Consider the following 27,883-nt stretch of genomic DNA (forward strand, 5'->3'; position numbering starts at 1 on the left):
CGTAAGAAATTTAATTAAAATGGGGCTTTAAGTTTTGAAGTTTTACATTTTATTAATTCGCCGTCAATTAGAAATTATGTTCTTTATTTATTGTAATTTTGTTATCCATTCTATGTAATCGATTTTATAGTTTACTTTAGTACACCGAAATAACAACAACCAAAAGAGCTAAAGCCTATAATAAATATAGGCAGGAAACAGAAGGGACAGAGCAGTCAGCCAGCCGAGCCAGGCCAGACAGACAGATGTGAAATGAGAGGGGTGCGGAGCTCGCAGTGTTAACTCGTACCGTCAGCGAGTTGGGCCGAGTAAAGCCGAGCCGAGCCGAAATCCACGGTAAGTCGTCCACTAGGCGACCGGTAGACGGCAGAACAGTCGCCAGCCTCTTCAAGATGGCTACTCCGGATCAATGAAATGAGAGTAATCGTAGTAAAAACACAAATTGACAAGTGCACAGGTGAATCTTGAAGTTTGACTATAGTGTAAATGGACCATGGGAAAGGATCAGGAGCTGCTCGAGGCAGCGAGAAGTGGAAATGTCACTGTGGTCGAAAAGATCCTGGGTCAACGAGCAAAGAGGAGTGGTCCACTAGCAAGGTGGGTGTCACCGTGCCACATTTTTCAATTATTTCTCTTATATTACTTCTCTATCCTCTTCTTCCGCTTACCATGTTCTTACTTTTCTATAAAAAGTAATGCATAAATAATTTCAATTTTATTTGTACAACAATTAAGGAGCTACAATGGTACATACTTTGAACTCTGGTACAGTAGCATAGAACCATGGACTATATATGTACAACACAGACGATCGTACAAACCCATAAATACAAAATACATGTATAGGTTCTTACAAAGAGTGTGAGTGTGCGCCCGCGCGTTTGTTTATAACAGGTGAGAAAGAGAAAACCGATGGTGTTTTTTTTTCATTCTTAAATAACGTTTTATGTTAAAGACAAATTTTACTCCTCACTGAGTTAAGATGTTATTGAAACTACTCCATAGCAATATCAACATGTTTCTTTGTAGCTAGAGCCATTCATTGTATAATAATTAGGATCTTGTGACTGACATATTAGCATACCTAACTTCCATGAGTAATTGCAAATTTCTACTCAATGATTATCTCGTCACTTTTTAAGATTTAGAGTTTCGTGTATAATATACGAAACTTCTATTCAGTTTGTAAGAGACGTGAATCATACCACGTTATATATATGTCTAATTCTAGCCTCTTTTTTCGAGTTTATCTTAAATTCATTTGAGTGAAGTCTTTTTCAAGAATTTTTATCTTTCAATAAAAGCAATGTACTTTATTTATTTTAAGCTCATTCAGTATTAGTGCTGGGCTGTAGCACACAGATTACGCAGCCACTCACTATCTATTTTAGTCAATAGATAAGAATATATCTATTTTAGTATTAGTATGTATCATCAACATCGAACGGTGATTCAAGCAGTGTATATCCTTTGTAAAAAATACATGATATGTAAACATAACGAGTATGATAAATTTTAAACGCTTTTAAAGGTAATTATTTCAATTTATTTTATATTATTATAATCTTATAAAGTTCTGTAATATTTAGTAGCGAACAATGCGCGTGTTGACACAGTCTTCATTCATTCGAAAACGGTAAGGGAGCAAAGGATGTTATTCATACGAGTGTACATATACTGCAAGAATAAGTAAGGATTGATTGATTGAGAAAAGGAAGAGGGTATCTTTTCACAGGCGGCAGCGTGTATATATATAGTATAGAAAACGTATTGCTCTTTGGCTGCCGTTGAATTGCTTGGGTTATTCGTCACACGCGATACTACATAGTTTGTATAAAAATAAACACGAATGTATAAAAGCATTCAACTAGTCACTACTCCCTACAGAAGCTTTATCAAGGACCTCAAATAATTACCCAAACGAAAGATAAAAAATCAGTGGATAAATAAATAAAATTCCAGTCTTCCATACAGAAAACGAATTGCTTTGTATTGCTTCTCGCGTCGCGCGCGTCTAGTCGACACTGCACACCAGATCAGATCGTCGACGCGCCGTTTCACGTCGATCAATAAGGTCTCGCTCAAGTTCAGGAATTTCGACTATTCTCAGAAAAATACAAAAATAATCGCTTCGCTCCTCGTTGACAAAGAAAGCTCTACTAACACTTGAGCTAATTCCACGGACATTTACACTGACTATTAATTTTACTATTTCTCCCACCCCTCAATTTCTCCGTAGGACCATGCATACCAGCAAAATGACCGTGAGATTAGAATGTGTATTGGTGTGAATACGCATACTATCAGCACAAATTATCGATCAATTTTCGCACTTTTTAGGATGATACTTTACGTATACGTACACAATAACACATTGACACGTCGCTATCATTGTATTTGCCGCACGTTATCCTATAATCCTGGAATTGATTTTAGGTTATGTTATTCACGACAAAGGGGCGAGACTGTGAGTGTCGTTACATGAGAAATATGGATCTTACGAGAAGACTGTGTACAATTTCCACGTGCGTGCACTGATTTGGAAAGGTGGAAAGGATCCTAATGACTTTCTGTTTCCTTGGTCATTCTATACGAATGATGTTAATCCAAGGCAGCAACGTGTGCGCGCGCACACGACACTCACACGTACGCCATTTTTGGCTTGAGCACACATATTCCATTGGAAGCCCTGGGCGATGGCTTTTTTGCGGACAGTCTTCCAAGTTTAATTAAGGAGCTCGGATGAGCTCGATGAATGAAAAGACTGAGCGTGCGCCCGGGAGGGAGAGAATAAAGAAAGGAGGGATGGAGAGGAGGGGGAGGGGGGAGTAAAACGTCCCTTAACGCGGAGAGATGCAAGGACATTTACTCACGCTCTACCTCTTTTACACATGCCGCTCTTTCCCCTTCTTATTCTTCCCTCTTTTCTCGTTTCTCTCGTCGCTTATATAGTACACACACACACACACATATATAAACACACATGTGTGTGGGCGCGTATAGGCACGTGCACGCGCAAGCATCCCCTGTAACAGAGACGGTTCAGCGGATACGAAGGTAGTTGGCTTTAAGAGCCCACCCTAAGGTTGTTAGGGCATGGAAAACAAATAGCTAGCCTACTCGAAAAAGGTGCGTGGCGACGGGGCGGGTGTGGGATCGTAGTGATTCAGCACGTGCGCCCTCTGCTTTCTTTTTCGAGCTGCGCTGCACGCAACCACCAGTTTTCTTCTGTTCTGCCACTTCTGCCTCCTATGCCTGCAACCCTCCTGCTTTCTCCTTTTTTCTGCTTTTCCACTTTTCTTTTTACCTCGCACACACACACACACACACACACACACACCGCTTCCTCGTTTTAATCTTTTCGAGAGGTGCACCAGGACGGATCAGAGAAACCCGAGAGGACTTGAACTTTGCTCGCGTGCCACACTCGATGATTTAAAATCCTATCTTGCCTTAACGACGCGCGATCGTTTGTACGCGGTATCTTTTGATGTTTAACTATAATAAATCACTGCACGTTCGAATTTCAAAAGTCATTCCCCGGCTTGTTAGACTTGGCGGAAACGCCTTCACGCCCGTTTTCCTTAAAATTCATTTAACACTGGCGAAAATCAATGATGAGAGTGACTATTGGAGCTCAAATTCATTCGTTTGCTATACAGAAGCCGTGTCATAGGAAAGAAATAGAATGGAGATTGTTCCGTGGACGATATCATAGATTTTATCGAGTGTTTCTTCGTAATGAACTATTCTATCAGGGTCTTTGGTCGAGGGTATGGCAAATACGATACTTGTACGGATCAAGTTATGACGTTTATTATACACGTAGGGAGGAACTGTGCAGGAGGTGGTAAGGACTGTGCGCATAGATTCCCAAGTGACATTTCTACAACGACCTTGAAGAGCGTACAACTATTCCATCCTTTCAGAAACTGACAAAAATAATCGATCGAACGACTAGTGAATTATAAAGTTGCGCAATTTGATACAATACTCTTATGCCGCAGTATACCAATGCATCCGACCAGTTTGGCACACAAAGACTCGTAACGAGAACATGTGTCGGATGTGAGAAGCTTCATCAGCGAAGCCATTGAAATTTAGCCTTTAAAATCCTTTTGCTTGATTCGACCGTCTATCCAAATAAATATTCTCATTACTTTCAGCTTAAGACGCGGACCTGGAGCCAACGTGCAAGATGCAAGCGGTTACTCGGCTCTGCACCACGCAGCGTTAAACGGACATCGGTAATTATTAATGTTTCCATTCCATCGATTCAACTGGAGTTGTGGATTTAAGACGAGTGAAACATTTGCACGTTGCTTTGCAGTGAAGTGGTGAAACTGTTACTCCAATATGAGGCTTCCACGAACGTCGTCGATGCCAAGGGCTCTTCGCCGCTTCATTTGGCAGCTTGGGCTGGCGATGCTGAGATCGTCAGGCTAATACTCAGCCAAGGGCCATCGGTACCCAATGTCAATCTGGCGGTGAGTGGAATTTAGCCATGAGTTATTATAGCTATAGAGGGTAAGGTGGTAGAGAGAGAGAGAGAGGGGAGGGGGGAGCAAAGATATTAATATTTCTCTCATTTTTATTGGTTTAGACAAAAGATAACGAGACAGCTCTGCATTGCGCGGCACAGTATGGACACACGGAAGTGGTGGCACAGCTGTTGCAGTGTGGATGTGACCCCAGTATCCGCAACAGCCGTGGTGAATCTGCCTTGGATCTTGCTGCGCAATATGGCAGGTAAATTAATCTCATCCAATTTTCCATTAAAGCTACTCGGAGCTGTATATCCTCTTACAAAAACTGTATATAACATTTCTTTTTTTACATGTCTAATGTTTAGATTAGAGACCGTGGAGCTTTTGGTGCGAACACATCCGGAACTCATCGAATCTCTACGAAGCTCCTCGTCGTCCTTGATCTTCCCACATACTCCATTGCATTTGGCTTCTAGAAATGGACACAGGTCAGTGCTTGGGTTAGCCTTGACCAGCTGTGACGAGGAAGAAATTTGGAACGACGTCGTTGAAAAATCTCTCAACGCATCGCCGTTCACGTTGATAGTGGAGGAGAGAGTCAGGACATTTGATTTATAGCGTCGCGTGCTCGAGTATTATTTGGTAGCGCAGAGCAATCACGTTCTCTTTATTTGATTAAGCTGATCCGCTGCTCGAAGCAACGTGTTTAACCACGCGTCCGGGCGTCGCGTCTGTCCACACTCCGTTACTGCCAACAACCGCCAATTTCATTTTATATTACGCTCGAAAATCCTGAATAGCTGCTGGATTATTTTGTTTCAACGCTAAAGGAAAGGAGTTCTGATCACAATTGATATCGATGGACACTCGTAACACTTTAATGGATCTTTGAATCAATTTTTAAAAAGCTGAATACTCTTCTGTGTGCTAGAATAGCCCATTGGATATGTGCTTTGGTAGATTAATATTTCAAATTCAATTGTGGTACTTGTGTTAATTGGATTAACTTATTAGAATCTTGGGCAAAACTTTGATACATAACGCCTCCTCTCTTTAATCAGTGGGAATAAATTGAGAGGAAGGTTGATAAGAGCAAAGAGGAATCTTATGGATAGATGCGTAATTTACATAGATGTGCTGTAACGCGTTACAGGCAATGGTGGATGTAGTATAACAGCTGCGCTGTTAACGCGTTTCCGCATAGCATGTACGCGGGATGAGCGTGCGTGTGCGCGTTGGTCGAATGTACAGCGAGGCCGTCGCTTTTCAGACATAAGCATCGTGATGTTTGGCAGTAGCAACCCCGGGAATCTGGTTGGATGGTAAATGGTGGATAGGTGGATATACGGGAGTGGGGTGGGGGAGTGGTGGTGGAGGCGGAGTAATGTCTATTATCGGATTCAATATCGCTGCTCTTGGTAAGCCAGTATACAAATACCCCTATGGCACATGGTAATAACAACATAGGTGCATGCGAATCGGATCCCAGCCCAGCCGCGAATCCTATATGCGACGGATGGCTGCGGTCAGTACAGAGCCACTGCTATCGGCCGTTTCGCTCTGACAGACAGAGACACCACGAGGATAGGCCGCTTCGCGTCCCGATTGTCTGGAACAGAGAACAGAGGATGTAGATGAGCAAGCTCCAATTGATAATAGCAGTGCAAAAAGAGTTACCATCCTGGGATTACGAATTTTCCTCCCTGTTAATCGGTACCAGATGCAGCTTTCAATTTTCATCCCCCTTCCCCCCCCCCCCTCCCCCTCTTTCCTTTTTCTATCTCTGCTACACCGGGTACCCTTTAACGAACGAATTTCGCGTTTAAAGGAATTTTCATAGATGAAGTAAATTTGTAATAACGTCTTTGCGCATGGATTTTCAGAGCGGTTGTCGAAGTCCTTCTCGCAGCTGGAGTCGATGTGAATACCAGGACATCCGCCGGAACAGCCATGCACGAGGCGGCACTTTGCGGGAAGATGGAGGTGGTGAGGGCGCTGCTCGATCGAGGGGTTGACCTAGGAATCAGGGATTCCAGACAGAACACGGTTTTGGATCTCCTTGGCCAGTTTCCACCGCACGTAACGCAGGACATCACTGCTGTTATTAAAAGTACATCGAACAATGACGTTCAGATAGATTATATTCTTTTTTCTTTCTTTCTTTCTTTGGTGCTTTTCTTGCGCAGCAGGACAAATAATCCTTGTGAAAACTAATCTGTTCAGGGTATAGATCCTCGTCAGGAGCCGAAAGCGATTTGGAGAATGAAAACTTGCCACCGATTCCTGTTCAAGAGAGCGATTCGCTGGGTAGCCCTTACGAAAATGTTCGACCAGGGGACGACCTTTCACCGGCGGAAGGGACATCTCCCACCCAATGGCAATTTTATCACAAGCCTCGGGACAACGATCGTCGTATATCCGGTACTTCCGTCATGTCCTTGTGAGTATCCGAGGAATCGCACAAGGAGGAAGTGAGGAGCCAGGGGATGGTTCAAGGTTGATTTTCGGAATGGCTGAAAAAACAGTATTGCATGAGGCAATAATCTTGAAAGCATTGCGCGCTTGATACTCTACATTTGGAGGGGTTTTGCTTTGCGTAGAGGCATGGGGCGTCGCAGTATAACGTGCATCGTCTTTTCACGTTGGGAAATTGCGAGTGGAGGGGGTGAAAAGGGGAAAAAAGCTACACACACAGATCGAGTAAGAGCGTACCAGAGAGAGAGAGAGAGAGAGAGAGAGAGAGAGAGGACGTAATATTTTTCAGTAAGGTCCTCTCCGTGCAGTTGCAGAGGCACGCGTGTACGTAGCGCTTGGTAGCAGCTTTAATACAGAAAAGGCGTGGACAAACAAAAGCATAGACGTGGACCGAACACATAGCGAATGAACGAATTCCTGCTGAGTGCTGGGATGATGACGGGTGGTGGTTGCTGTTACTGCTGCCGTTACTGCCTTTCAAATGGAGCCGGTGTGGATGTAGTACACATGCATACACGCAGCGTCGTAGTTGTGTAGGTGGTGTACCAGCTCTGCGGCAGTGGCAGTAGCAGTAGCAGTAACAGAGCGGTAGTGGCGGCGGCGACGGCGGTGGCAGAGATGGAAACGGAGGTGGAGGCGGAGGCTCTTGGACCGGGAAGGCAAGCAACAGTGAATACGGAGGAGGTGGTGCGGTCGTGTGTAGCCCCAGCGTGTTAAGCACCGCTTGGCTTGGTTTAATTTTCCTGATGTAGGCAGGCGATGGTGGGTCTGACCGCCTCGTTCGCCCCCAGGTCACCCCCGCATCACCCCATTGGTGCTCTCTGCTACTCTGCCACTCTGCCACTCTGCCGACGCTTGCTGCTAAGCCTGACTGGTTGCCTTGCTTGAATAGGGCTTGAGTACGAGAGAGATGGAACGAGAGGGGAGCGACGGGCATGAGAGAGAGAGAGAGAGAACTTGTACGCTCTCGCTACGCATACCTCCATCGTCAATGTTTGACGTTGGCTAGCCCGACCCGACCGCCTCGAGATGAATCCATCACGTTAAACAATGTAAATGTTGGCCTGTTTCAACGTAAAACTGATAATCGTTGCTCTCCTTTATACAACCAGTACATAATGCCTCTTGCCTCGCTCTAGTTTTTCCTTTTTTCTTCTTTTTCATTTATCTTAGCGGCTGCCTGATTTTGCCTCGACCGATACGACAATGCAGCATCGCTTTTAGTGTTCGATGGCAATTGCGCGCTGATAAAAAGCAGATCTCATTCTTAAATCAATTGTCACAGTTCTTCTTCTTCTTCTTCTTCTTCTGTTGTCGTTGTTGTTGACGGATTGCGCACGGGTTTCAGCCAAGACGATCCGAGCGAGGAGACTGCAAATGGGGTACTAAGGCACCTCTGGCAAATGGAGGACTCCGAAACCTCTAGCTCCGTCTTCGACAGTGTCTTTATGTCTATGTCCGACACTCTCAACTCGATAAACACTCTTGAAAGTTCCGACCAAACCCCCGAAGACAAACCACAAAACACTAGCACCGACAAAACACCAATATCACCGTATGACAGTACACGGTAATGACATATATATGAGGAACACTGCAAATTTGCTCACAGTTTACTCAATTCCTATTTCTCAACCAATTAATCTCTTACTTTTTGTATTTTTTCCCCTTACCTTTCTCTCCAACCCCTTTACATAATTCCTGCAGATATTTAAACATTGCTGTAGAATAGTATATAGATGTACAATCTACGTAACGTGTAGTGGTGAAAGAAGGGAAGTCGCGTAGGCTTTGGTGAAAAAAGCAAAATAAAAGTAGATGGAAAATATAGAGAAAGGAGAATGGGGGGAGGAGGAGAATTGAAAATATTGAATTTTCTTGTGTAGAGGCTCCGATGGCGGACTCTATCAAATGCCTCCTATCCCTCGCGGTGGGATAGAGGGTAGCTTCCTGTCAGAGGACTTGTGCTTGACATTGCCCACGGGATATGGGGGGAACGGTCGGGAATCCGACCAATTGAGCGTCTCCTCCTCTTCGAGCGTCGGTGGACCGAGCCCACGGGAACGGCGTTGTTTGCCCAACGATTCCAACACCGCTGGGATTTACTTGCCGATGGCACCCCTCTCAGGCTCTCTTCACAGTCCGGCTTCCAACAATAAAGTCTCGGTAAGCGCCGATGAAAGAGAAACTTGAAAATCTCTTTTGAAATTTAGCACAAACAATTGAACGATTTTGCACGATCTTCCCAATTACCTTTACCATGACTCTCTCCAACGCGTCCCTTTGTACGTACATGCATAGTAAAGTTCTTGCACGCCTGTGTGTCGCGTAAATTTATGGATTTTCTTCTTACATACGTTGCAGCCAACACCACCAAAGAAACCACCAAGACGAAATCTGTCCGTGTCACCGACGCACCTGCAGACCCAAATGTCCTTATCGGCCGATTGCAGTCTGGGACCAAGCAATTACGAGTACTTGTTTCTGGCGAGGAGTGGGATGAGTAGTCACGTAGATTTAGAACAGTTGCAGAAGAAACGAGAAAATCTTAGACACGTAAGCAGGAGCGTGGACCAATACGTAGATATGAAGGCTCGCTACGAGGCTGAGGATAGGCAGGACCAGGAGCAGCCAGTGGCAATAACGTCCATCTACGAGAATAGGCCGATCAAAGTACAGAATCCACTTCGAAAATTGCGAAGAAGCGTCAACTATGTCAATTACGACCTTGACAATAACGCCGGAACCAATAAATCTCCTTGCAGCGAGAGCGAGCTTCAAGAGGAAACTTTTGTATCGAACGCCTTCCTCACCCTCAAATCTTCCCAAGAGAGTCTTCTCGGCGATAGACGCGATAACCTGGATCCCCAGATTCTCGAGCTCTCTCGCGAGGCCACCGATAAACGATTGCGAAAGGTACAGATGATGTTGCCGACCAGTCCTACGCATTACGTTCAACCACCAACCCCGGATCATCCGCCCCCATCTGCCATGCAAGCCGAGAAATCCATCCATGAACGCATTCGTCCATTGAGTCAGGTAACGTAAACTCTTTTTCAACGATTATCCCTGATTGTTGGTCGAGAGAGAGAGAGAGGTGCGGGAAGGGAGGAAGAGAGCAGGTTGAACACCTTTCTGTTAAATTAAAAATACGGACCACCCTCTTTGTGTTATCGGACACCTACGAGCATTAGACTTTATAATTGCTTTAATCGGTGTATGTATATTTTAAACTGAATTTTCCATTATGGTAATTGGGTAATAGTACAATTTTAACGTTTTTTTTTTTTTTTTTATTCGAGACAGGTTGAACGCCTTTGCCAGAGAAATAGTTGCGTCTGTCTGTCGAAGTGATCCAAGCGCAGAGGTTTTAAACTGGAAAATATTGTATCGATTCATGATTTGGCGCTCTGTAAATGTTAATCGAGAAAATTGGAAGAATTTTCTGCAAATCCATTTTGAGCATTTGCATGTTTTTTGAGGCATTGTATCTACATGATATTCTTGTTGTATGTATGTCAATCTTATTGCTCGCCGTGTCTTTTACGGTTCAGCGTTCACCAAGGTGTGTGTAAAAGTATCGGTTTATTTATTCGTATATTAACTTTCATCCAAGAATAAAAAGGGGAAAGGAGAAGGAGAAGGAGAAGAAGAAGAGGAAGAAGAAGAAGTAAAGGAAGAAAAAGAGAGAAGGAGTAGCTGTCTTGTGAGAGGCGCAGAGGATAGAGGATTTTCTAGCATTTCAAAGGAGAGTTGTGCGCAGTCGACGCTATCTCCGGGATTCGTCACAAGCGTTCGTCCATGCGTGCAAAATGGGCGTTCAATTTCGCATCCTTGGCTGCTTCTTGCCAGAAACGAGTGTGAATACGAATACGAAGAATGTGCTTCGATATATATACGCGTGTACCCGCTACATGCACGAGTATTTCGCGTTATGTATGCGTCGCGTCACTGTACGTAAAATTGTCAAACGCAGTGGTCGATGTGCCTCGAGGTAGATGTCGCATCGCTGGCGCCAGGAAAGCATCGCAATTCATGTAAAAGCATCGCGCGAGAAAACTCGAAATTTGAGTTTTCGCGTTTAAAAGCCCAAGGCTAAAAATGTAAAGGAACCGATAAGATGTATAATCCGCGTGCGATAAGGAGCAGTGAAATTTCAACAAACGATCCTTTCGCTAGGTTGGTTATGTCAATGCTGGATGGACCCCCAACCCCTGACCCCGAGTCTTTGGTCACGAGATAAGCAGTAGACGCAAGGTTCTATCAAACTACGTCTAATATACAAGCTGTGTTTGATCTTTGATGCGATTTGCAAGGAACCAAGTGGCTCGCTCTTTCACCAACGCAATCCTTCTGAATTCCTCTCTGAGAACCATACACACGCATTTGCCACGTCGTCTTGTGTGATCATTCTGCTGTGAGACTAATGGCGGCGTTCAGTTCACATCTAGCGTTGGTTATCCTTAACACACCAGGTACCCCCTTTCCGCAGTTCACATCACTAACCTCTTTAGCCTGTTTCGCGTAGAAGCTCTGATATGCACTTGCAATCCATGTCTTTCAGCAGCTGTAGTACATGCTTGAGAAAATATCACACATTGAATACAGTTTCGTTGTAGGGTATATATCCAAAAGAGAGAAGGTAGCAGCACGTTGCTTTATACGCTCACCCAACTTGGCGCTACGTGTGTTTCAAATAAAAACATCCTTTGAAGTTTTATAAATTAAATTTCTGTATTTTTTATTTATTTTTAATACCAATTGTGTCGTGTTCCATTAACGGGCGAGGTGTATGAATAGAAAAAAGCGATGGGAATGGTTGGGGAGGCCAGGGGAGAGGCGAGAACACACTGTCGGAGGAGAAGAAGGAGGGATGTAAGATACGATACGATGACGTAGGCTGAAGATGAGAGCAGAGACGAGGATGAGGAGTCGTCTACGGATGGTTGCTTCTCAACCCGTCAACTTCCGCGAATGCGGTAGAGCGGCAGAATGCAAGATGCCGAGACCCTTTGAATAATGAAGCCCTCGGCTTTTAGACCTGCCTGCCAGTGTCTGACTTCTCGTTTTCAACAGCGAGAAATCTACGAATTTGTAGCGGAAGCTTCCGGTTACCACTCCAGTCTAAAGATCGCCAAGAAATTCCATCAACGAGCATTCTTTGCCACTGCTTACCGTCTCTATTCGCTTATATCTCATTTTAATTACTTTAATCCAAAACCTCGATACTCCGTGTATGCTGTAATAAATCTTCTCTTTCGTTACTCGCACATTCGCGTGCCGTCTAATGTACATCAACTCGATTGATTTCAACCTCTGCTTTTGTTAAAGCTTCGATGGGCCGTGTTTGCATTAGTCGGACACAATTTATTTGACTTTAATACAGCACTTTTCTATCGCGTGCAAAATGAATTTTTTTTTTAAATATTGCCTTTGAAAATCCATACGTTGGAACATCGGTGCTCGTGTTTTTTTTGCCAAGTAATATAAAAATAGTGGTAATAAAATTTTTGGTAAAAAATAAAAATATGTGAGAGCTGGTGGATATGGTGCTTTCGATATGCCAAAGTGATTTGGTAAAAAATGATAGAGGAAATGAGAAAAAAGAAGCTAAATAAAGCATTTGATTCTATCGGGCATCGAAAACTCATTGAAAGCTTCTTCTCTGAAAATAATGCTTTTTTCGAAGAGTGTTCGAGTGATTTTTTATTGAAGTTTTTATGTAAGCTGTCTATTTGGCTTCAACAGGTGTACAAAAGGCGGTCGCGGGATATGGAAACAGAAACGGGGGAGGATCTGCTGCAGTTTCCAGCTGGTGGATCATTGGACGCTTCCAGCGGTTCCTTATCGAGCGTTTCTCTTTCCGATAAGAGTATGTCAACGGACAACGTTGAAGAGTACTTTGGTGATGCGCCCTTCGCAGGTAAACAGCAACGCACGCTTGGCTGCACCGCATGACGCTTCTATGTGAACCACGTCTCTGTTTATGCTCATTTTACTGTTTTTGTTGTTCCCTCATCGTACTCGTCTTTGTCGTCGTTAATGTTCATGTTGTTGTATCGCTATTGGCCTTCTGTTTCTATTACAATTTACGTGTTATCGCACACATTCCAGTAACCTATAACATACATGCATAGTAATTTCCTTTTGATACCAAATCCATCAGCGCCATTAATTTGTTTCCCAGAATTCAAATAAATTGTATACAGTTAGCAGAATTTACCAATCAAACCTTTACAAAATTATATTCACATGGTGCTTTGCGATATTAATTCCTTACCTTTATTTGTAGGATAAAGGGGAATCCCTTTTTTTCCCCTTTCCCTCTCTAATTTTCTTTTTATCCAACGTTGTTAAGTGGCAGTATTCTTACGTTACCGTATATTAACGTATATTCAATAATTATATATATATATATATATATATACAATAAATATAATCTATTATAATTATATGCTCAAAAGTTGATGTAGAAATGACGTATTTCCATTGCATTAACCGAGCTTTCTTCCTGTTACTATCAAATTATTATTGTGAGAACCCACGCAACATTTATTTACTGTTTAATACACTTACACGGCTAATATCTACAGGTTGCTGATTAAGTTTACACATTTTTTTGTTGCCAATAGATTTGATTCTGATTTTATTGTTAAGTTCCATTTTTTATTAATAATCAAAATCGAATCTATTTTAAGATAAATGCATATACACATACCGCTTCAAATTAATGTAATACATTTGTACAGATCACTTTTGTGTTTTGTAATATATTAAATTTGTGTTTTGTAATATATTAAAACATTCTTGATGGTATTTCTTGTATCAAATGCTTTTATATAGACTGTAGCCGTTCAAGCTATAAATATATATATATATATACACATAGATTTTATTGAGAATACTCGTAGAGCGAAATATATATATATATATATCATATTATGCAGATATGTATACTTCTACAAAAGATGAATCGGTTATTAAAACACTGAGTATTACATAAAAAATTGTTTTTTTTTCTTTGTTAGTAAACCTTGCGAATGAATGCGATATATCGATTAATCTCGTTAGCCGACGTTCGCCCTACAAGCTTTCTAATAGCATAATCGTCTAGACGGAGAAAATATGGAGTACATTGCTCCAAGTCCACGATCTTGACGACGAAAGCAAAGTGATTAATAAGGAGAAGAGGCGTGACTAAGCACTTCCAGTGAGAATTGAATTGTGATTCAATCGCGTTGCTGTGATATCCGTGGTTGTCCGATAGCGGACTACCGTTACTACGCGCCAGTCGTGAGAACACGCGAATGCTAAACAAGCCTTTGACTCGCCTACTGTGTGTTATGCTTGGCCCAACGGACACCACCACAGTGTTTAACAAAAAAGATTGAAAGCTCCAAGCGTTCCGTAAGACAATGGAAAAGCTTGAATAAACATTCCTTGGTAAATATTGTTCCACCGTTTTACTGGAATCATCCCTGAAGAGCTGTGATAACGAAATAAATCGAACGTGACTCACGATTAGCTTTAATCACTGTATAGCTATTGCCACAGAATTTAGCTGCTCTCCTGTAGCAATTGAGGCTTTAATATTAATTGATAGCTCGGATTACGAGCAAAGCAGACTGTCCTTGGAACGAGCCCACCAATTCTCAAGCTGTAACTCTTTGTTACGATCAATTTGTTTCTTATAACAAAGTAAATTGCTTTAGGCTGGATTTATTATTACGGAGAACGATCCACTCGTTCCTTTCCTTACATTGTCAACAAGCGCCCGTATCGTCCCGTCTCTCGTAGCTGCTCTCTCCGTTGTAGGGTAAATCGTCAGAGACTGGTATAGATGGGCAGGCACAGTCAGTCAGTCAGTCAGTCAGTGAGCGAGCGAGTGAGCTAGCGGGTAGACTGACCATTCGAACCAGCCAGTATAATCCAAATTATAAATATAGTTGTTATCGCAGTAAAATTAAACGTTACACGTAACGCATTCGTGCGAACTTGAGGCAAAACAAGCGAAGCAGTCTTACAACCGCATCACGGATTCCACAAGTACTCGAACCTCGGAATTCTTCGGAATATTATTTCTTTGTACGTCTCATTCGTGTCTTTTTACTGCTGATCACGCGTGTTTGGTTTGAGTGTGCGCGAGTGACGTATATATCTCTGTAATTCAATCCAAGTTGATAAGAATACCGAGCCGTCAGCGAGAGAGGCGTTTCACCGTGATTACAAATCGAGCCTCGCGCGTTATGCAATAAACTCTCTCTCTCTCTCGAGTTTACTTTTTGACTCATTGATCGTAAGTAGCTTTGCCATTGTCGTTCTTTAATGGAAACTGGTGTGTTGCAATAAACGGAAGTGGAATAATTGTGTGAGAGGGGGGGAGGGGGAGAGGTGAGACAAGACGATACACGACGACGATATTCGAGTCACGATTGTAGTACAGCAAGTGGCGAGTGGCAAGTGTGCGATTGCTGTACTATAGCTGGGAGCGGAGTGCGTGGGGGTAATGGCGAGAGAGGCTAACATCTGCCTTTGAGGAGAAGGAGGGCTTGTACTTTGGTGTCCTGCTGTCCTTGTTTATCCTATTGCAATATGAGAGTGTGTGAGTCGGTTGGGCCACGCTCAATGTGTGTTGGTACGCAGTCGTACCATGCCCATGTGCACCTCGAATGAACACTTTGTAGCTATTCAAAAAGTTTCCAGCGAAAACCTCTTGTTGTATAGCACCTTTAGCCAGGTTCCTCCTATTACAATAAAATCGCAGGTATTTAAATATATGTATGTCAAGTATACTGCAAAATAAACTTTTACATCCTAATGATCTTTTGTATATTAATTAGACGTCTCGCTTAATGAAAGAAGCTAGATGAGTACGAGTAATTCTGTTTTTTTAACGAATAATTACAATTGTAAAATGAGGCTCTCCCAGATAAGTAAGAAGGAAGTAGGTTATTCGATAATAGTACAGTGATTGATGAAGGTCGAGTGTTTTCGATTAAATGTATGTAGCATATGTTTTTTTAATATTCATATATGTATTCACCATAAATTTGCACATACAACATAACATCGAGGTGCTATTATACATTAATTTATTCGTGTCGTTTAACTTTGCAAATCTGATATTTTTAGACGGATATTCTAATCCTGGCGCATGACTCTTGCTACCGATATAACACTATTATTTTCAACTCAAGTTTCTAGGCAAAGTATAATCGAAGAAAGGCGTGAATATCACGATCAAACAATTTTTTGTAGCAGCTGAAGAATTCAGATAAAAATAGAGTTTATATTTTAATTGTTATTGTTAAAATATCGATTACTATATACATGTCCAGTGCATTGACTTTTGTAACGTCGTCCACCTTGTCATTTTTATCCTCCATGATGAATATTGTCATTCCCCAAACTCGAGAGGGGTAGCGCAAACATAAAAAAGAAACAAAATTACACTTCCTTTGTTATTCATCAATAAAGACGTTCTCCTTGAAAGATAATCGTTTTCCCGATTAGCCTGAAACTTTAAAAATGAATCGTTCGGTAATAAATTAGAGATACATAAACGTAAAGTTTTTTTCACGGCTCGCTTCTCGTGGCTTTATAATCTGCTCTTTTGCATAGAATGGCATATATTGTACAATTTAATACATAGAGACGTGCATGTACACACACTCGATTCATTGTAACGTTTGATCGTCTTCAAATTCGTTTTATTACTTTCATGTTGAAATGTAGCAGTTTAATAACTTTGATATGGAAAGTCTATGACAGGATTATTTACGATCCATTTAAGGCCTTTCGTGCACTTATTTACGCTAGGACTATTTTAACGTTTATAGCGTCTATTGCATTCAAAAGACGTAAATTTGCAAGGGATTTATTTTCTGCTCGAACAGTTTAATTTGATCCGATGTAATAGTTATGGGTAAATAGTCGAAGATAAGATCGACGAATAATAATGGTTATTTACAAGGTAGTAAACTGGTACGAATAATAAACGTGTATCGAAGGATCGACGATGAGGAGTATAGTTAAATTAGGACGGGGAATAATTATCGAGAGGCGATTTTAAAGGGGGAATTACGCGGTATGACTATAGGTATATATATATATATATATATATAGTACGAATACCTGTGCACAATGCGAAGATACTAATGGTAATATTAATAATAACAACAATAACGATATATAAGGAGAGTGTTGGTGTAGAGTGCGCAACGGAGTCCATCATGGAGCTTTAATTAAAATTACGTACGTCTGCTGCAAGTTTGTGTTGCGCTTTCTCTCAAACTCCCTCCCTGTTTTTCTTTCCTTTTTCTGTTTTCATTTGGAGTTTTTATGAGCTCTCCATTAGTACGGTCCGTACACGTGGCACGTATGTATATGTGTGTGCGTGTGTCTTTGCATCCTCGTAGTTGTTGTTGCGTATGCACCCGAGGCATTTCAGTTGGGGACACCCAGCGTCGTCTTTAAAAGGCTGAGCCAACCTCTGGCCACTACTACTAATACCAATGCACTACTTATTTTCTTTTCTTTGCTTACACATACTGTGTACACATATATGTTTGTGTGCACACATACCAGCGTACGACCTATTCGCGCATTTCGGCGAATTCTCTCATTAGCGCAATTTCTATGAAAGCTCTCTCTTCAACCTTTATCCTGTCAACGGCAACAACTTGTTGTTTGCGTAGAATAACACGGACTTGTTAGAAAAATTCAAATATTGAAAGCTGCAGCCCATGCGCGAGTAACTCGACTCTATAGACTTTAGTGAGAGCTACAGCAATAATTGTGATTGCAGAATAAAAGCTGTATTATGTATATATGTAAATGAAGGTTACAAGGGGGGGGGGGGGGAGTAGGTGTAACGCGAGTCGTTTATATGTGGAAGCCACGAGAGCAAATATTTGTCATTAAAAATTGGTCAAATCACTGCGACAGAGCTGAAGCTTAGAAATCGATTTCCTGTAAATGGAGTTTTTTTTTAGCCATTGCTAGGAATTGGTCGGGGGTGAATTGCACGGATCGGTCGATGGTCGATCTGGAGAAATGATAGAAGACGGGATATAAAAATGGAAAACTGGATTACAGGACTGTTGAAGGGCTCGGTAACGGCGGAACGACCAAGAACATTGCGCCGGCTACGGAACGTCTACAGCGGTGGCGGTGGGGGTGGAGGAGGAGGAGGCGGAGGAGGAGGGGGTGGAGGAGTTATATGCGGAATGGGTACCGGAACAGACGGAAGCGGTTGCGAGAGAACCGATGACGGTGAAGTGTCTTTCCGCTCGGCTGAGCGGGACCGTGAACGGGATGAAAAGTCCTTCAGCATAATGAGCCCCTTCGACGAGCAGGAAGAATGGGCCAAAATATCTGAAATCATGGCTTCCTTCGGAACGGGTCTTGTACGGGAGTCTGTCTTTGTCAGCGAGCTTGAGAAAGAATTTCAGACTAGATTGGGTAACTGGTTACACTATACAAGTATAGAAATATTATCGTTAATATTAATGGAATAGAGTGTGTGGAAATTCAATTAATCGACTATTCATTTGGAAGTAAATAAATAATAGATTAAAATTAGTAAATTTTGTTAAATGAATTAAAATTCATGTAAATGAAAAACGTTTATTGTATATTAAAGGACTAATTATTGTTCCAGGAAGATATAAGGGTTGAATTTTATATTACATAGATTTGAAGAAAATTGTTTTTTTAATAATAATTTATTCATTATTTTCGCATGTCTATATACGCATTCCACCTTCTATTTATTAATACATACAGGAGAAATATTACCGTACCATATATACGTACATAAGATAACATATTAGTCTCGTGGCGAATGGTGCTTCTTGCAGGCCTCAGTTCGGACGCCAGCAGCAGTCCAGTAGCTTCAACGTCCGTGGGTCAGTGGCTGTCGAACTTGGGCTTCGCCGATTACGAATCGTTATTCGTTAATTATGGCTTGGACGATATCGAGTTCATTGTAAATATCGATCGAAGGAGTATCGACGAATATCACGTAAAAACCTCGCACCCTCCATTGTACCCTCTTCTTTCTCCAATAGAACGGTGTGCTGGACGAAGCTGATCTGAAGGACATGGGAATTACCGGCGACGAGGAACGAGCCAGTATTATGGACGCCGCGAGACTTTTGAGCAAAAAGGTGGATAAGCTCTCGTTGGGCCTGGCTGATCAAACTGTGGAGGATTGGTTGAAGGCCATACACCTGGAAAAGTACACGGAGACGTTTAAGAAGCATTTGTACACCGACATGGATCGCGTTCGAAGTGTCTGGGAGGTCGAATTAGCGGCCGTTTTAGAGATCCAGAAACCAGGGCACAGAAGAAGAATTTTGGCATCGGTCAGTGGCAATAAAGATATCAGCAGGGTTCAAGCTAAAAATGGTACGGGGAGCAACTTGGATGACATCAATAAGGACCTTAACACTCTGGTAAGTGGAATTTAAGGAGAGTCGTGTTAGTGCTCGGCAGGTGGGCACAGGTATATATATATATATATATATATATATATATATAGAGTCAGGATATATAGAATAGGGGGTAGGGTGGCAGGCAGCGATGCGTGTGTAGGCGTGTCGGTGACACGCTATACTTGCCACCCTAACTCGATAGCTTTTAGATCGAGCTCCATCGAGTCGTAGCAATAATGTAAATATCGTGGCTAATTGGAGCACCGGTATTGTCGCGTGTGCAGATCCGCGTACTCTTGTGTTACGCTTAGCAGGACGATTGAGGATGTTTTCAGGCTAGTTGCAAGAGGTATTTTTTGTTTGAGCACCTTCGCTCGTTTCTCCGCCGTTCGCCCTCCTCTTCGAGTGGATACATATATACTTATTATTATCGATGATCTCTCTGCGTTTCATAATTAGATCACTAACGCTCGTTAATGTCACTCGGATATTCGGAACGCGTCGTCTCGACTCTCGACTCTATCGTCGATGCCTTTTTTTCAACTTTGACAAATTACCCTTCTTCCCCTTTGGTATGGTGAATTTATTGATTTATCAAACCTTTCGCTCCATACCGATACAAGCCACAATCGTCCATCAGCGATAAATCGCTTTTCTTTTATAGCTTCTTATAAATCTTGTCGTTTTTATCCCTTCCTCCACCATTTTCCCTCGTATTTCCATCAATGTTCTCTCAACGTAACTCCATGGCCCTCACCCCCTTTTACTCGCGTTATGAGATTGCCCGAATTTTGCTGTAATTGCATTCGTGTATTATATGATGCGCTGTACAACCAATCTCTACACGGTTCGGTTCTGTGCCAGTTACATAAAATATGGGTTGTAAATTTAACGCAGGATGATATCTGATGAGTAATACCTTTAACAAATATCCTATTATTGGAAAATACATTATCATTGAATATAAGATTAAAAATACAGCTCTCTCTTGTACAGACATGCGACACACGTGTGATTTATTTCCAAAAACCATTTTTAGCATTAAAAGTGGCATAATTGTTTAATTACAAGATTTCGTGTACCACATGTTTCGAATGAAAAATAATGATAAATATTCTCTTTCGGTATGTCTGTAAACCTACTAAATCTTAATATGTATAATTTAAACTCGTTACTTTTGAAAGTGTGTGTGTGTGTGTGTGTGTGTGAGTGTGTGTGAGAGAGAGAGAGAGAGACGAATAAAATGTTTTCGGTCGTTGCATTTTCCACAGAAGACAAATATCCAACAATTGAAGGAGGAGATTCGAGAGAAATTACCGGAAGCTATGGATGGGAGGAACAGCAACGGAAACGGAAACGGCAACAGCAACAACAACAGCAACAGCTCTATGCTAATAGGTACAAATTCAACGAACAGTGGCACCCTGAGACATCGTAAAAGTAGGCCCGCTCCTCAGCCACCCCAGCATCGACCCAGTTCCCATAACGGAGCAATTTCAGCAACTACGGAGCAACTTGAGATTCGAGCACCCTCGGAGCTGCTGTTCGGTGTACCATCCACCTTGAAGACTCAATGGAGGCACCAACCTAAAACCCTCATCATTGGATGCGTCACCTATGTTGCTAACGTGAGTCTTCCATGATTTCTCTCAATTTACGTTAATAAGCCTCTGCAAGGTCATCGCATGATCTAATCACAAGTGTCTGCACAGTCCTGCCACCAGAGAACAATAATTGAATAATTATTCACGTTGCTATACATATGCTCGTGTGCTGTGTAGGCTGTATAATTGAAGAGTCCCGAGTCACGAGTACCCATGTATATATGCATGAAACATCACAATTCTATGTCTCTAGCAACATAAAATCTACACTTAAACGATATAACTGATTTATCAATTAAAATTATATAACAGATTTTGTGCAGAATATAAATCATAACTATACCATATCAACTGGTAAAAATTTCGATTCTATCCTATCAAGGATATTGGTTTTGAAATTAGCAGAAATAATATATTAATAATTAAAGAGTAAAACAAATGAAATATTTGGCACTCGTGACTATACATACTTGCTCTTCAATTGACACTGATATTTGTATTGGGAACTTTGTTGCTGCACAGTATTTGGGTTCGACCGTCGTGAAGGAATTGAGGGGCACCGAGTCCACGAAGAAATCCATTCAAAAGCTTAAGAAGACTTGTCAAGATAGCAGAATTATTCCAGACATTACACTGGCCATCTCTTATCGTGGAGTTCGCTTTCTGAATACTTTGACGAATGTAAGATTACAAAAACGATCGTTCTACGCGAGCTTTCCAAGTAGCTCGTAATATCTGATCTGTGTACCTAATTGCGTTTCATTGTTTGTGATTTTTTGTGGATTTGGTCGATTCGTCGGTTGGTTCCTCGGTCGTTTCCACGATTATACCGGTAGGAGCCAATATGCGAGCACGAGATTCGTAATATTCATTGCGCGTGCCAGGATGCGGACGATCTGACTCATTTCGCCTACATCACCAAGGACCACGCAAGCCGTACACATTTCTGTCACGTCTTCTATGTGCCTACCATGGTAAAGCATTATTTTAACCTTTTTCTCTCTTTACACTCTGCGTCCTTGAACAATCCCAACCTGGAATACCTGGTACATACCAGGCATTCGACGAAAAACACAGAGGTTTCCTTCTATTTTTATTTTTTTCCTTTTTTTGTTGCCACTTCACAATTGATTTCAGGATCAAGCTACCGAAGTTATACTGACCTTGGGCCAAGCCTTCGAGGTTGCCTACCAAATGGCGCTGAGGGACAAGTTAGGTGGTCAAGCGATTCGTTCTCAATCGGCTAATCAGTTGGCTAATTTCTCATCGACCAATAGAGTAACGCTGAAAAAATCATCCATCTCCCCGAACACGGAACTACCACACGCATCTCCCGTCGACTCCCACCGAGGCATGGATTTCGAAGGGAATTTGGAGAGCAACGCCAAGGGCAGGAAGGCGAACGCGAGCGTTGGTTCGGCTACGACAAAGTCGAGGTCGAAACGAACCAACGAGATCGAGAGCGAGAAAGAGAACGAGGAGGAGGAAGGGAAACTGGCGAGGATGGATGGGATACCGTCTACAGCTGTACCAAGTATCGATACCAATCCCAAGTCGAAGCTTAGGCCAAAATCCATTTCGAATCCGAATCCTGGTCCTCAGTCCACAAGTCCAAATACATCCCAGGATTCACAATCCACCAACTCAAGCGGCAGCTCAACGACTCCTTCTGTGAATTATAACACCAGCTCAAACTCCGTTCAAAGTCCGAATTCTAATTTTAGTACGAGCTCTAGTTCCAACATTAGTAGTAAGGCCTTAGCCACAAAGCCATTGGTTACCCATGGACGCTCCCATTCGGTGAACGATATTAAAATCAATGGGAACCAGCTGAAGTTGGCTCCAGCACCGGTTGACGATATAGGCGTCGGTGTGAAAGACATGAAGGCCGGTTCAAGAGCACCCATAGCACTGTCCGAGGAGCTTTAAACCTAGCAGACACTCTATAGGCCTAAAATCAATTTTTATCTTTTTATTATTCTATTTTATCGACTTACCATGCGAGATCCAATACACCACTTGGGCTATGATTTATCATCTTTCAATGATAATTTCTTCTCTAGGCACGATGATTGGAGCTAACAGTTCTACTGCCAACTAAATTTCTCCAAGTGTTCAATATTGTGAGATTAATTTTAATCTTTTGTAGAATAAGCTCTATCTGGCTCTGACTAATCTGTATAAACTTTAAACGTTTTCCTTTTCTACGCTGAAGCGGGCTATGCAAAGTTTTCTAGTCAGCTGTGGTTTCCCCTGTCTTTCTGGCTAACATAACGTGTAAGGACTGTACCAAAACCCTCTGAGAATATTTAGCAATACAGTCACTCGTGATTTCAGTAAAGAAAAGATTTCTTATTAATATTGTATAAGTACGAACTTTTTGATAGAATTTCATTGAAAATGCTTGTAGCTAGACTATTTACAATTGATGAGCCGAAGTGGGGCGAGTGTAAGGGTGGTAGAGTCGCGTGGACGACCGCTGCTTGCCTGCTCATTTTTATCATGAGAAAACACTATTATACTATATTGCAGTACACTAGATTGATAGGAATAAAGGAGACCATCCATTTTGGGTCTTCGACATAATTTTATTCGTACAACAGTATAAGAGTACCGTGGTAAGTGAACCGTTTTTTATATAATTTTTCAAGTATCTGATGCAATTCACATTTCATTGACTGATTTATCGAAACATACTTTTTAACACAATTTATTGACGCACGTGCCAAGGTTTAAAGGATTTCTTTAATATCCTTTATATATAGACGCTGCTCGTTCCTTCGAGTAACGTACGACTGAATTACTTCCCTTAGATACAGATTCGACAATACTGCTTTTCTATAGAAAAATAGTGTAATGACATATAGAGTCGACTACTATTACGACAACGATGATAATTAAAGAGTCGATATTTCCAAATGTGATATATAATTTACAAATTCTAGTTCTATCGCCTATTACATTTTGCGTTACGTGCGTCAAATTTATTAACTTTTCGTTGCTTAATTTCGCTATTTTCCATTCATTGTTCGAACAGCATTTTCTATATATATAAGAAGGATATAAACGTTACTTCAGTTTGAGAACTATCCGAAAGCAAAATTAGGGGTTGCCTGACAGAGCGAAAGGGAGGGGGGGGGGGAGACAGCGAGAGCGAGAGAGAAAGAGAGAAGCTACTCAGAAATCGATATAATCTACATTCCTACGAGTACGCGAATAGGTAAAATTGCCTAAATCGTAAAGTGACAAATAATGCTCAATTTAACAATCTCTCGTAGTAATTAGTGGTGAGATTTTGAGGCTGATGCTTTTCTCAAGACTGAACATTAGATAGCTGATTGATGCAGGAGCACAAGAAAAGCTGGGAAACGACCCAATTGTATATTACATGTACATATACGTATACTTTGCATTTCTTTCATCTGGGATGTTGACAGTGTAGAAGAGTCAGTCCACAGACTGGCTTATTGGTATCAAGCAAAAATTCGGTGTGAATTGCTTATTTTAACGCAGCTACCTTTAAGGACCGTGTTAAAAAATATTATTTCATAGATATTGCAGCTTGTGACTAATGATAACCTTATGTATGACGAAATAGGAATTATAGATACGATGTAAGGTGCAAGTATAGTGATATGTGAGTTTGGCAGGCATTGCTGCACGATGGGTATAAATATGAGCATTTAGATTGTTAAATAATTATACGATTACGAACGATTAAGAAAGACTTTGGAGAATGTGGATACTATTATTGTTGCTCCCCCTTTGTGTTATTTACACATATTATACATATGTTTTACGTATTGCCATGCCCCTACTCTAGTAGCTTCGCAGTTTTAAAGTCAAATCTCTCGCAGCTAGTATGCTTCCTTCGTGTGTCGATAATAGATTGTAATAATTCCTAGTAATACCCTGTGATGGGATCTAATAATTTCCTTTGCAATAACGCAAGATCCCATTGTACGGTGTAACGTGATAAAATAATTTTCTTCTAATGTGTGTGTGCGCGAAAACACGCACATGTACATCAATCAACCACACATTCATGCATTTAGTTATACAGTTTCTATTATGCATTTAACAGATATTCCTGTTTCACCTCTAAATATATATTTACGTTTGATAAAACATTTGGGATTGTCGACTTATCAGGTGATTGAAAGTTTTATAAAACCTGGTAGATGTAAAGCGCGCAAAAATCTTTCTCGGACCAAGACAAAGGATGCAGCATTTTTTGAAAACAATCATTTTCAACGAAGTCTCCAACTTTTATTTTTAACGTGTGTGATATCAAAGACATCCCTCAAGGCTTACCATTTCAGAATTAAAAAGCGATAAAGATAACTATATAGATAAAATGATATAGATGGATAAATGAGAGGGAGAGAGGGGGGGAGAAAGAGTAGGAGCATTGAAAGATAGGAAGCAAAACTGTAGCTTTGTATTATTAGAATCATAAATTATAAATACATTGTTTATGCAGGATGTGAAGATTGTGCTACTCGAATGGATTCCTGCAATGTGATTATTAATTAAAGAACTTTAAAAATAAAATAAGAGTAACGAACGTATAATATTTTAGGTAAATTAAATCTTTTAATTGCGAAGAAAGTTTTATGAAAGAATTTATTTATTTACCTTAATTTTATTTAACAATTGAATAGAAAGTTTTATCATTGTTTTTGAGACGATATAATAATACGCTCAATGAACGATTAATTAAATAAACTAGCTTTTATAGTTGAATCGCGCAATAAAAGAAGTTTTACGTTTATCACGAATAAATACATTTTAGTGTAATAATTGCGTAGCGTTATGACATGGAGAGTGGTTGCGATATAATAGCAATGGTAGCAGTGATACAGACCAAATATCGCATAATATTGGTATAAATGAAATCAATACCTAACGATGATTAAAGTTTTTGAATTAGTTGAATGAAAATAACGCCGAGATAAATTATTGTGAAATATCGATGTGTGTACTTCTATTATGTAGAAACACTTAAATTATATTGTATACGCCCTACGGGTAAAGGCTGAATAATTTCTGGTTTTATTGCAAATTTCTCTAATTTGTCAAAGGGTGACGTAGTAGCCTTTTTTACTGTTGTTTCGTTCTCGCCATAATTCACTTTATTGCCTGTTTCCTGTGCTATGAGAAAGGCGTTTCCATTATTTATTCAATCGAAGGTTTTGCTCTTCTCTAATATTGTAGATATGTTGTATGTAATGTATGTATGTATCGTAATCGCATAAAACCAGAAGAAAAACTTGTTCTTCTTGTAATTCCTGTCTAGCATCATGATATACAATATTACAAAGTATGTATATATATATACATTGTTATTGATATTTAAAGGTATGTGCATTTACGAAATATCTCAACTTCATCTTTCCTGCTATTAGTCTAAGTAAAAGCTGGACGGAATATTTATCGCATGAATACGTTCATTCAATTGAGTTGAAGAAGAAGTAGTAGAAGAAGAAGAGTGGTGAAAGGGAAGGGGGAAGGGTGCTGATAAAAAATGTACAAGTATCGTGAACAGAAGAGAGTGTATATAACAGGATCACGATTGTTGTAAAAAGAATTGAAGAGGGAGAGTGAGAGATACAGAGAGAGAGAGAGAGAAGAAAAATAATAATTAACATTGTTGTCATTATCGAGTGAAATAAAAGGTGCGGGTAAAGGGGAATGGCGATTGGAGAGAGTAACAAAGTATATTATTTATCTTTTAAAGCAACTGTAGTAATATTCTTGTGACATGTCTGTGAATTACTACTTCTATCAAACATAGCTGTATATTGTATACTACAGTATTATATCTCTGCTGAAGTACTCCGCTTTCTATCTTATAGATAAGGCGCATAGATAATTAAAGATATTGCAAAATGATATTATTTGATTATATTAATTAACACGACGAATAACGCATACAAGTTGTACACCGAGCCTCGCAATCGACTTAAGCCACCCAATAACGAATATATAGTTCATATAGAAAAAAAAAACGAAAATCTTCTCTATATAGATAGACACATGTGTAGTAATCAGCTGCAGGTATACTGATAATGGAGGGCGTGGCAGAAACCTTGTACATCGTTAAGACTGCATAGGTTGCCAATTACTCGCTCGTTAACTACTAAGTTTTAAACACTTTTTCAAAGATATGTACCTAGTACAAATAGACGAATCACAACTTTGCGCGATATACATATATATATATATAGATATATATTTACGTTTCATGAATTCGATCCGATGACGAGGAACAGTGGTGAGGGGGTAAGAGTGAAATATTGGATGGGAAAGACGCTGTAGCACTGTTATGCGAATGCGATATTTCACTATTCTGATCATCCATCACGTATTCGAAGAGCAAGAAAAGGACACCGGAGGGGACTCGAATTGATAAATTGCTAAAAGTCAGAAAACTTGTTGTATGGCGCTGTACAAATATCAGGGTCGTTAGGTTAAATTAGTATAATTAAATATGATATACTTGGATCGGACTATCCTCTTGCTGTAATAGCCTTGGTCGAGACAAAAAGCGTTTATGAAGCAGCTATAAAACTGATAGAGACGAGAGAAGGTGATTCTGCATTGCTATAGGTAGAACGTTCGTGTGTATAATAGGCATACGCGTATGCACTACGCATACCGGTTTAAGGGCTATTTCAAATTCGGTACAGTGATTCAAACGCAAACTTCCTACTTTCTTTCTTGTATTATTGTAAACTATACTATTAATGATTGTTCACGTTGATTAGAAAATATGACGAGAGAAGGAAATAATTATTCCCTGCTTTGTGTCACGACGAACGATGAAAAAATCAATAAAAGGAATAATTTATGAAAACTGTGTCTGTGTGTTTATTTA

The 27,883-nt window shown here is 40.8% G+C and overlaps 1 protein-coding gene across 1 annotated transcript; it reads left to right on the forward strand.

Moving 5' to 3' along the window:
- The first annotated feature begins 456 nt into the window (after positions 1–456).
- On the forward strand, positions 457–27,856 carry LOC136779222 (ankyrin repeat and sterile alpha motif domain-containing protein 1B-like). Its single transcript, XM_066736694.1, has 19 exons — positions 457–597; positions 4,167–4,247; positions 4,331–4,487; positions 4,604–4,749; positions 4,853–4,975; positions 6,371–6,597; positions 6,711–6,927; positions 8,311–8,532; positions 8,849–9,128; positions 9,327–10,001; positions 12,711–12,885; positions 18,060–18,425; positions 18,824–18,951; positions 19,034–19,420; positions 20,671–21,027; positions 21,526–21,684; positions 21,840–21,977; positions 22,141–22,338; positions 22,477–27,856. The coding sequence occupies exons 1-19, from the start codon at positions 494–496 to the stop codon at positions 22,930–22,932; spliced, it is 4,596 nt and encodes a 1,531-aa protein (XP_066592791.1). The 5' UTR covers positions 457–493; the 3' UTR covers positions 22,933–27,856.
- The last annotated feature ends 27 nt before the right edge of the window (positions 27,857–27,883 follow it).

Source organism: Prorops nasuta, unplaced genomic scaffold (assembly GCF_024137725.1).
Source record: "Prorops nasuta isolate Cenicafe-Biocafe unplaced genomic scaffold, Cenicafe_Pnas_1.2 PNAS00015, whole genome shotgun sequence".
In the NCBI taxonomy this organism is placed as follows: Eukaryota; Metazoa; Arthropoda; class Insecta; order Hymenoptera; family Bethylidae; genus Prorops; species Prorops nasuta.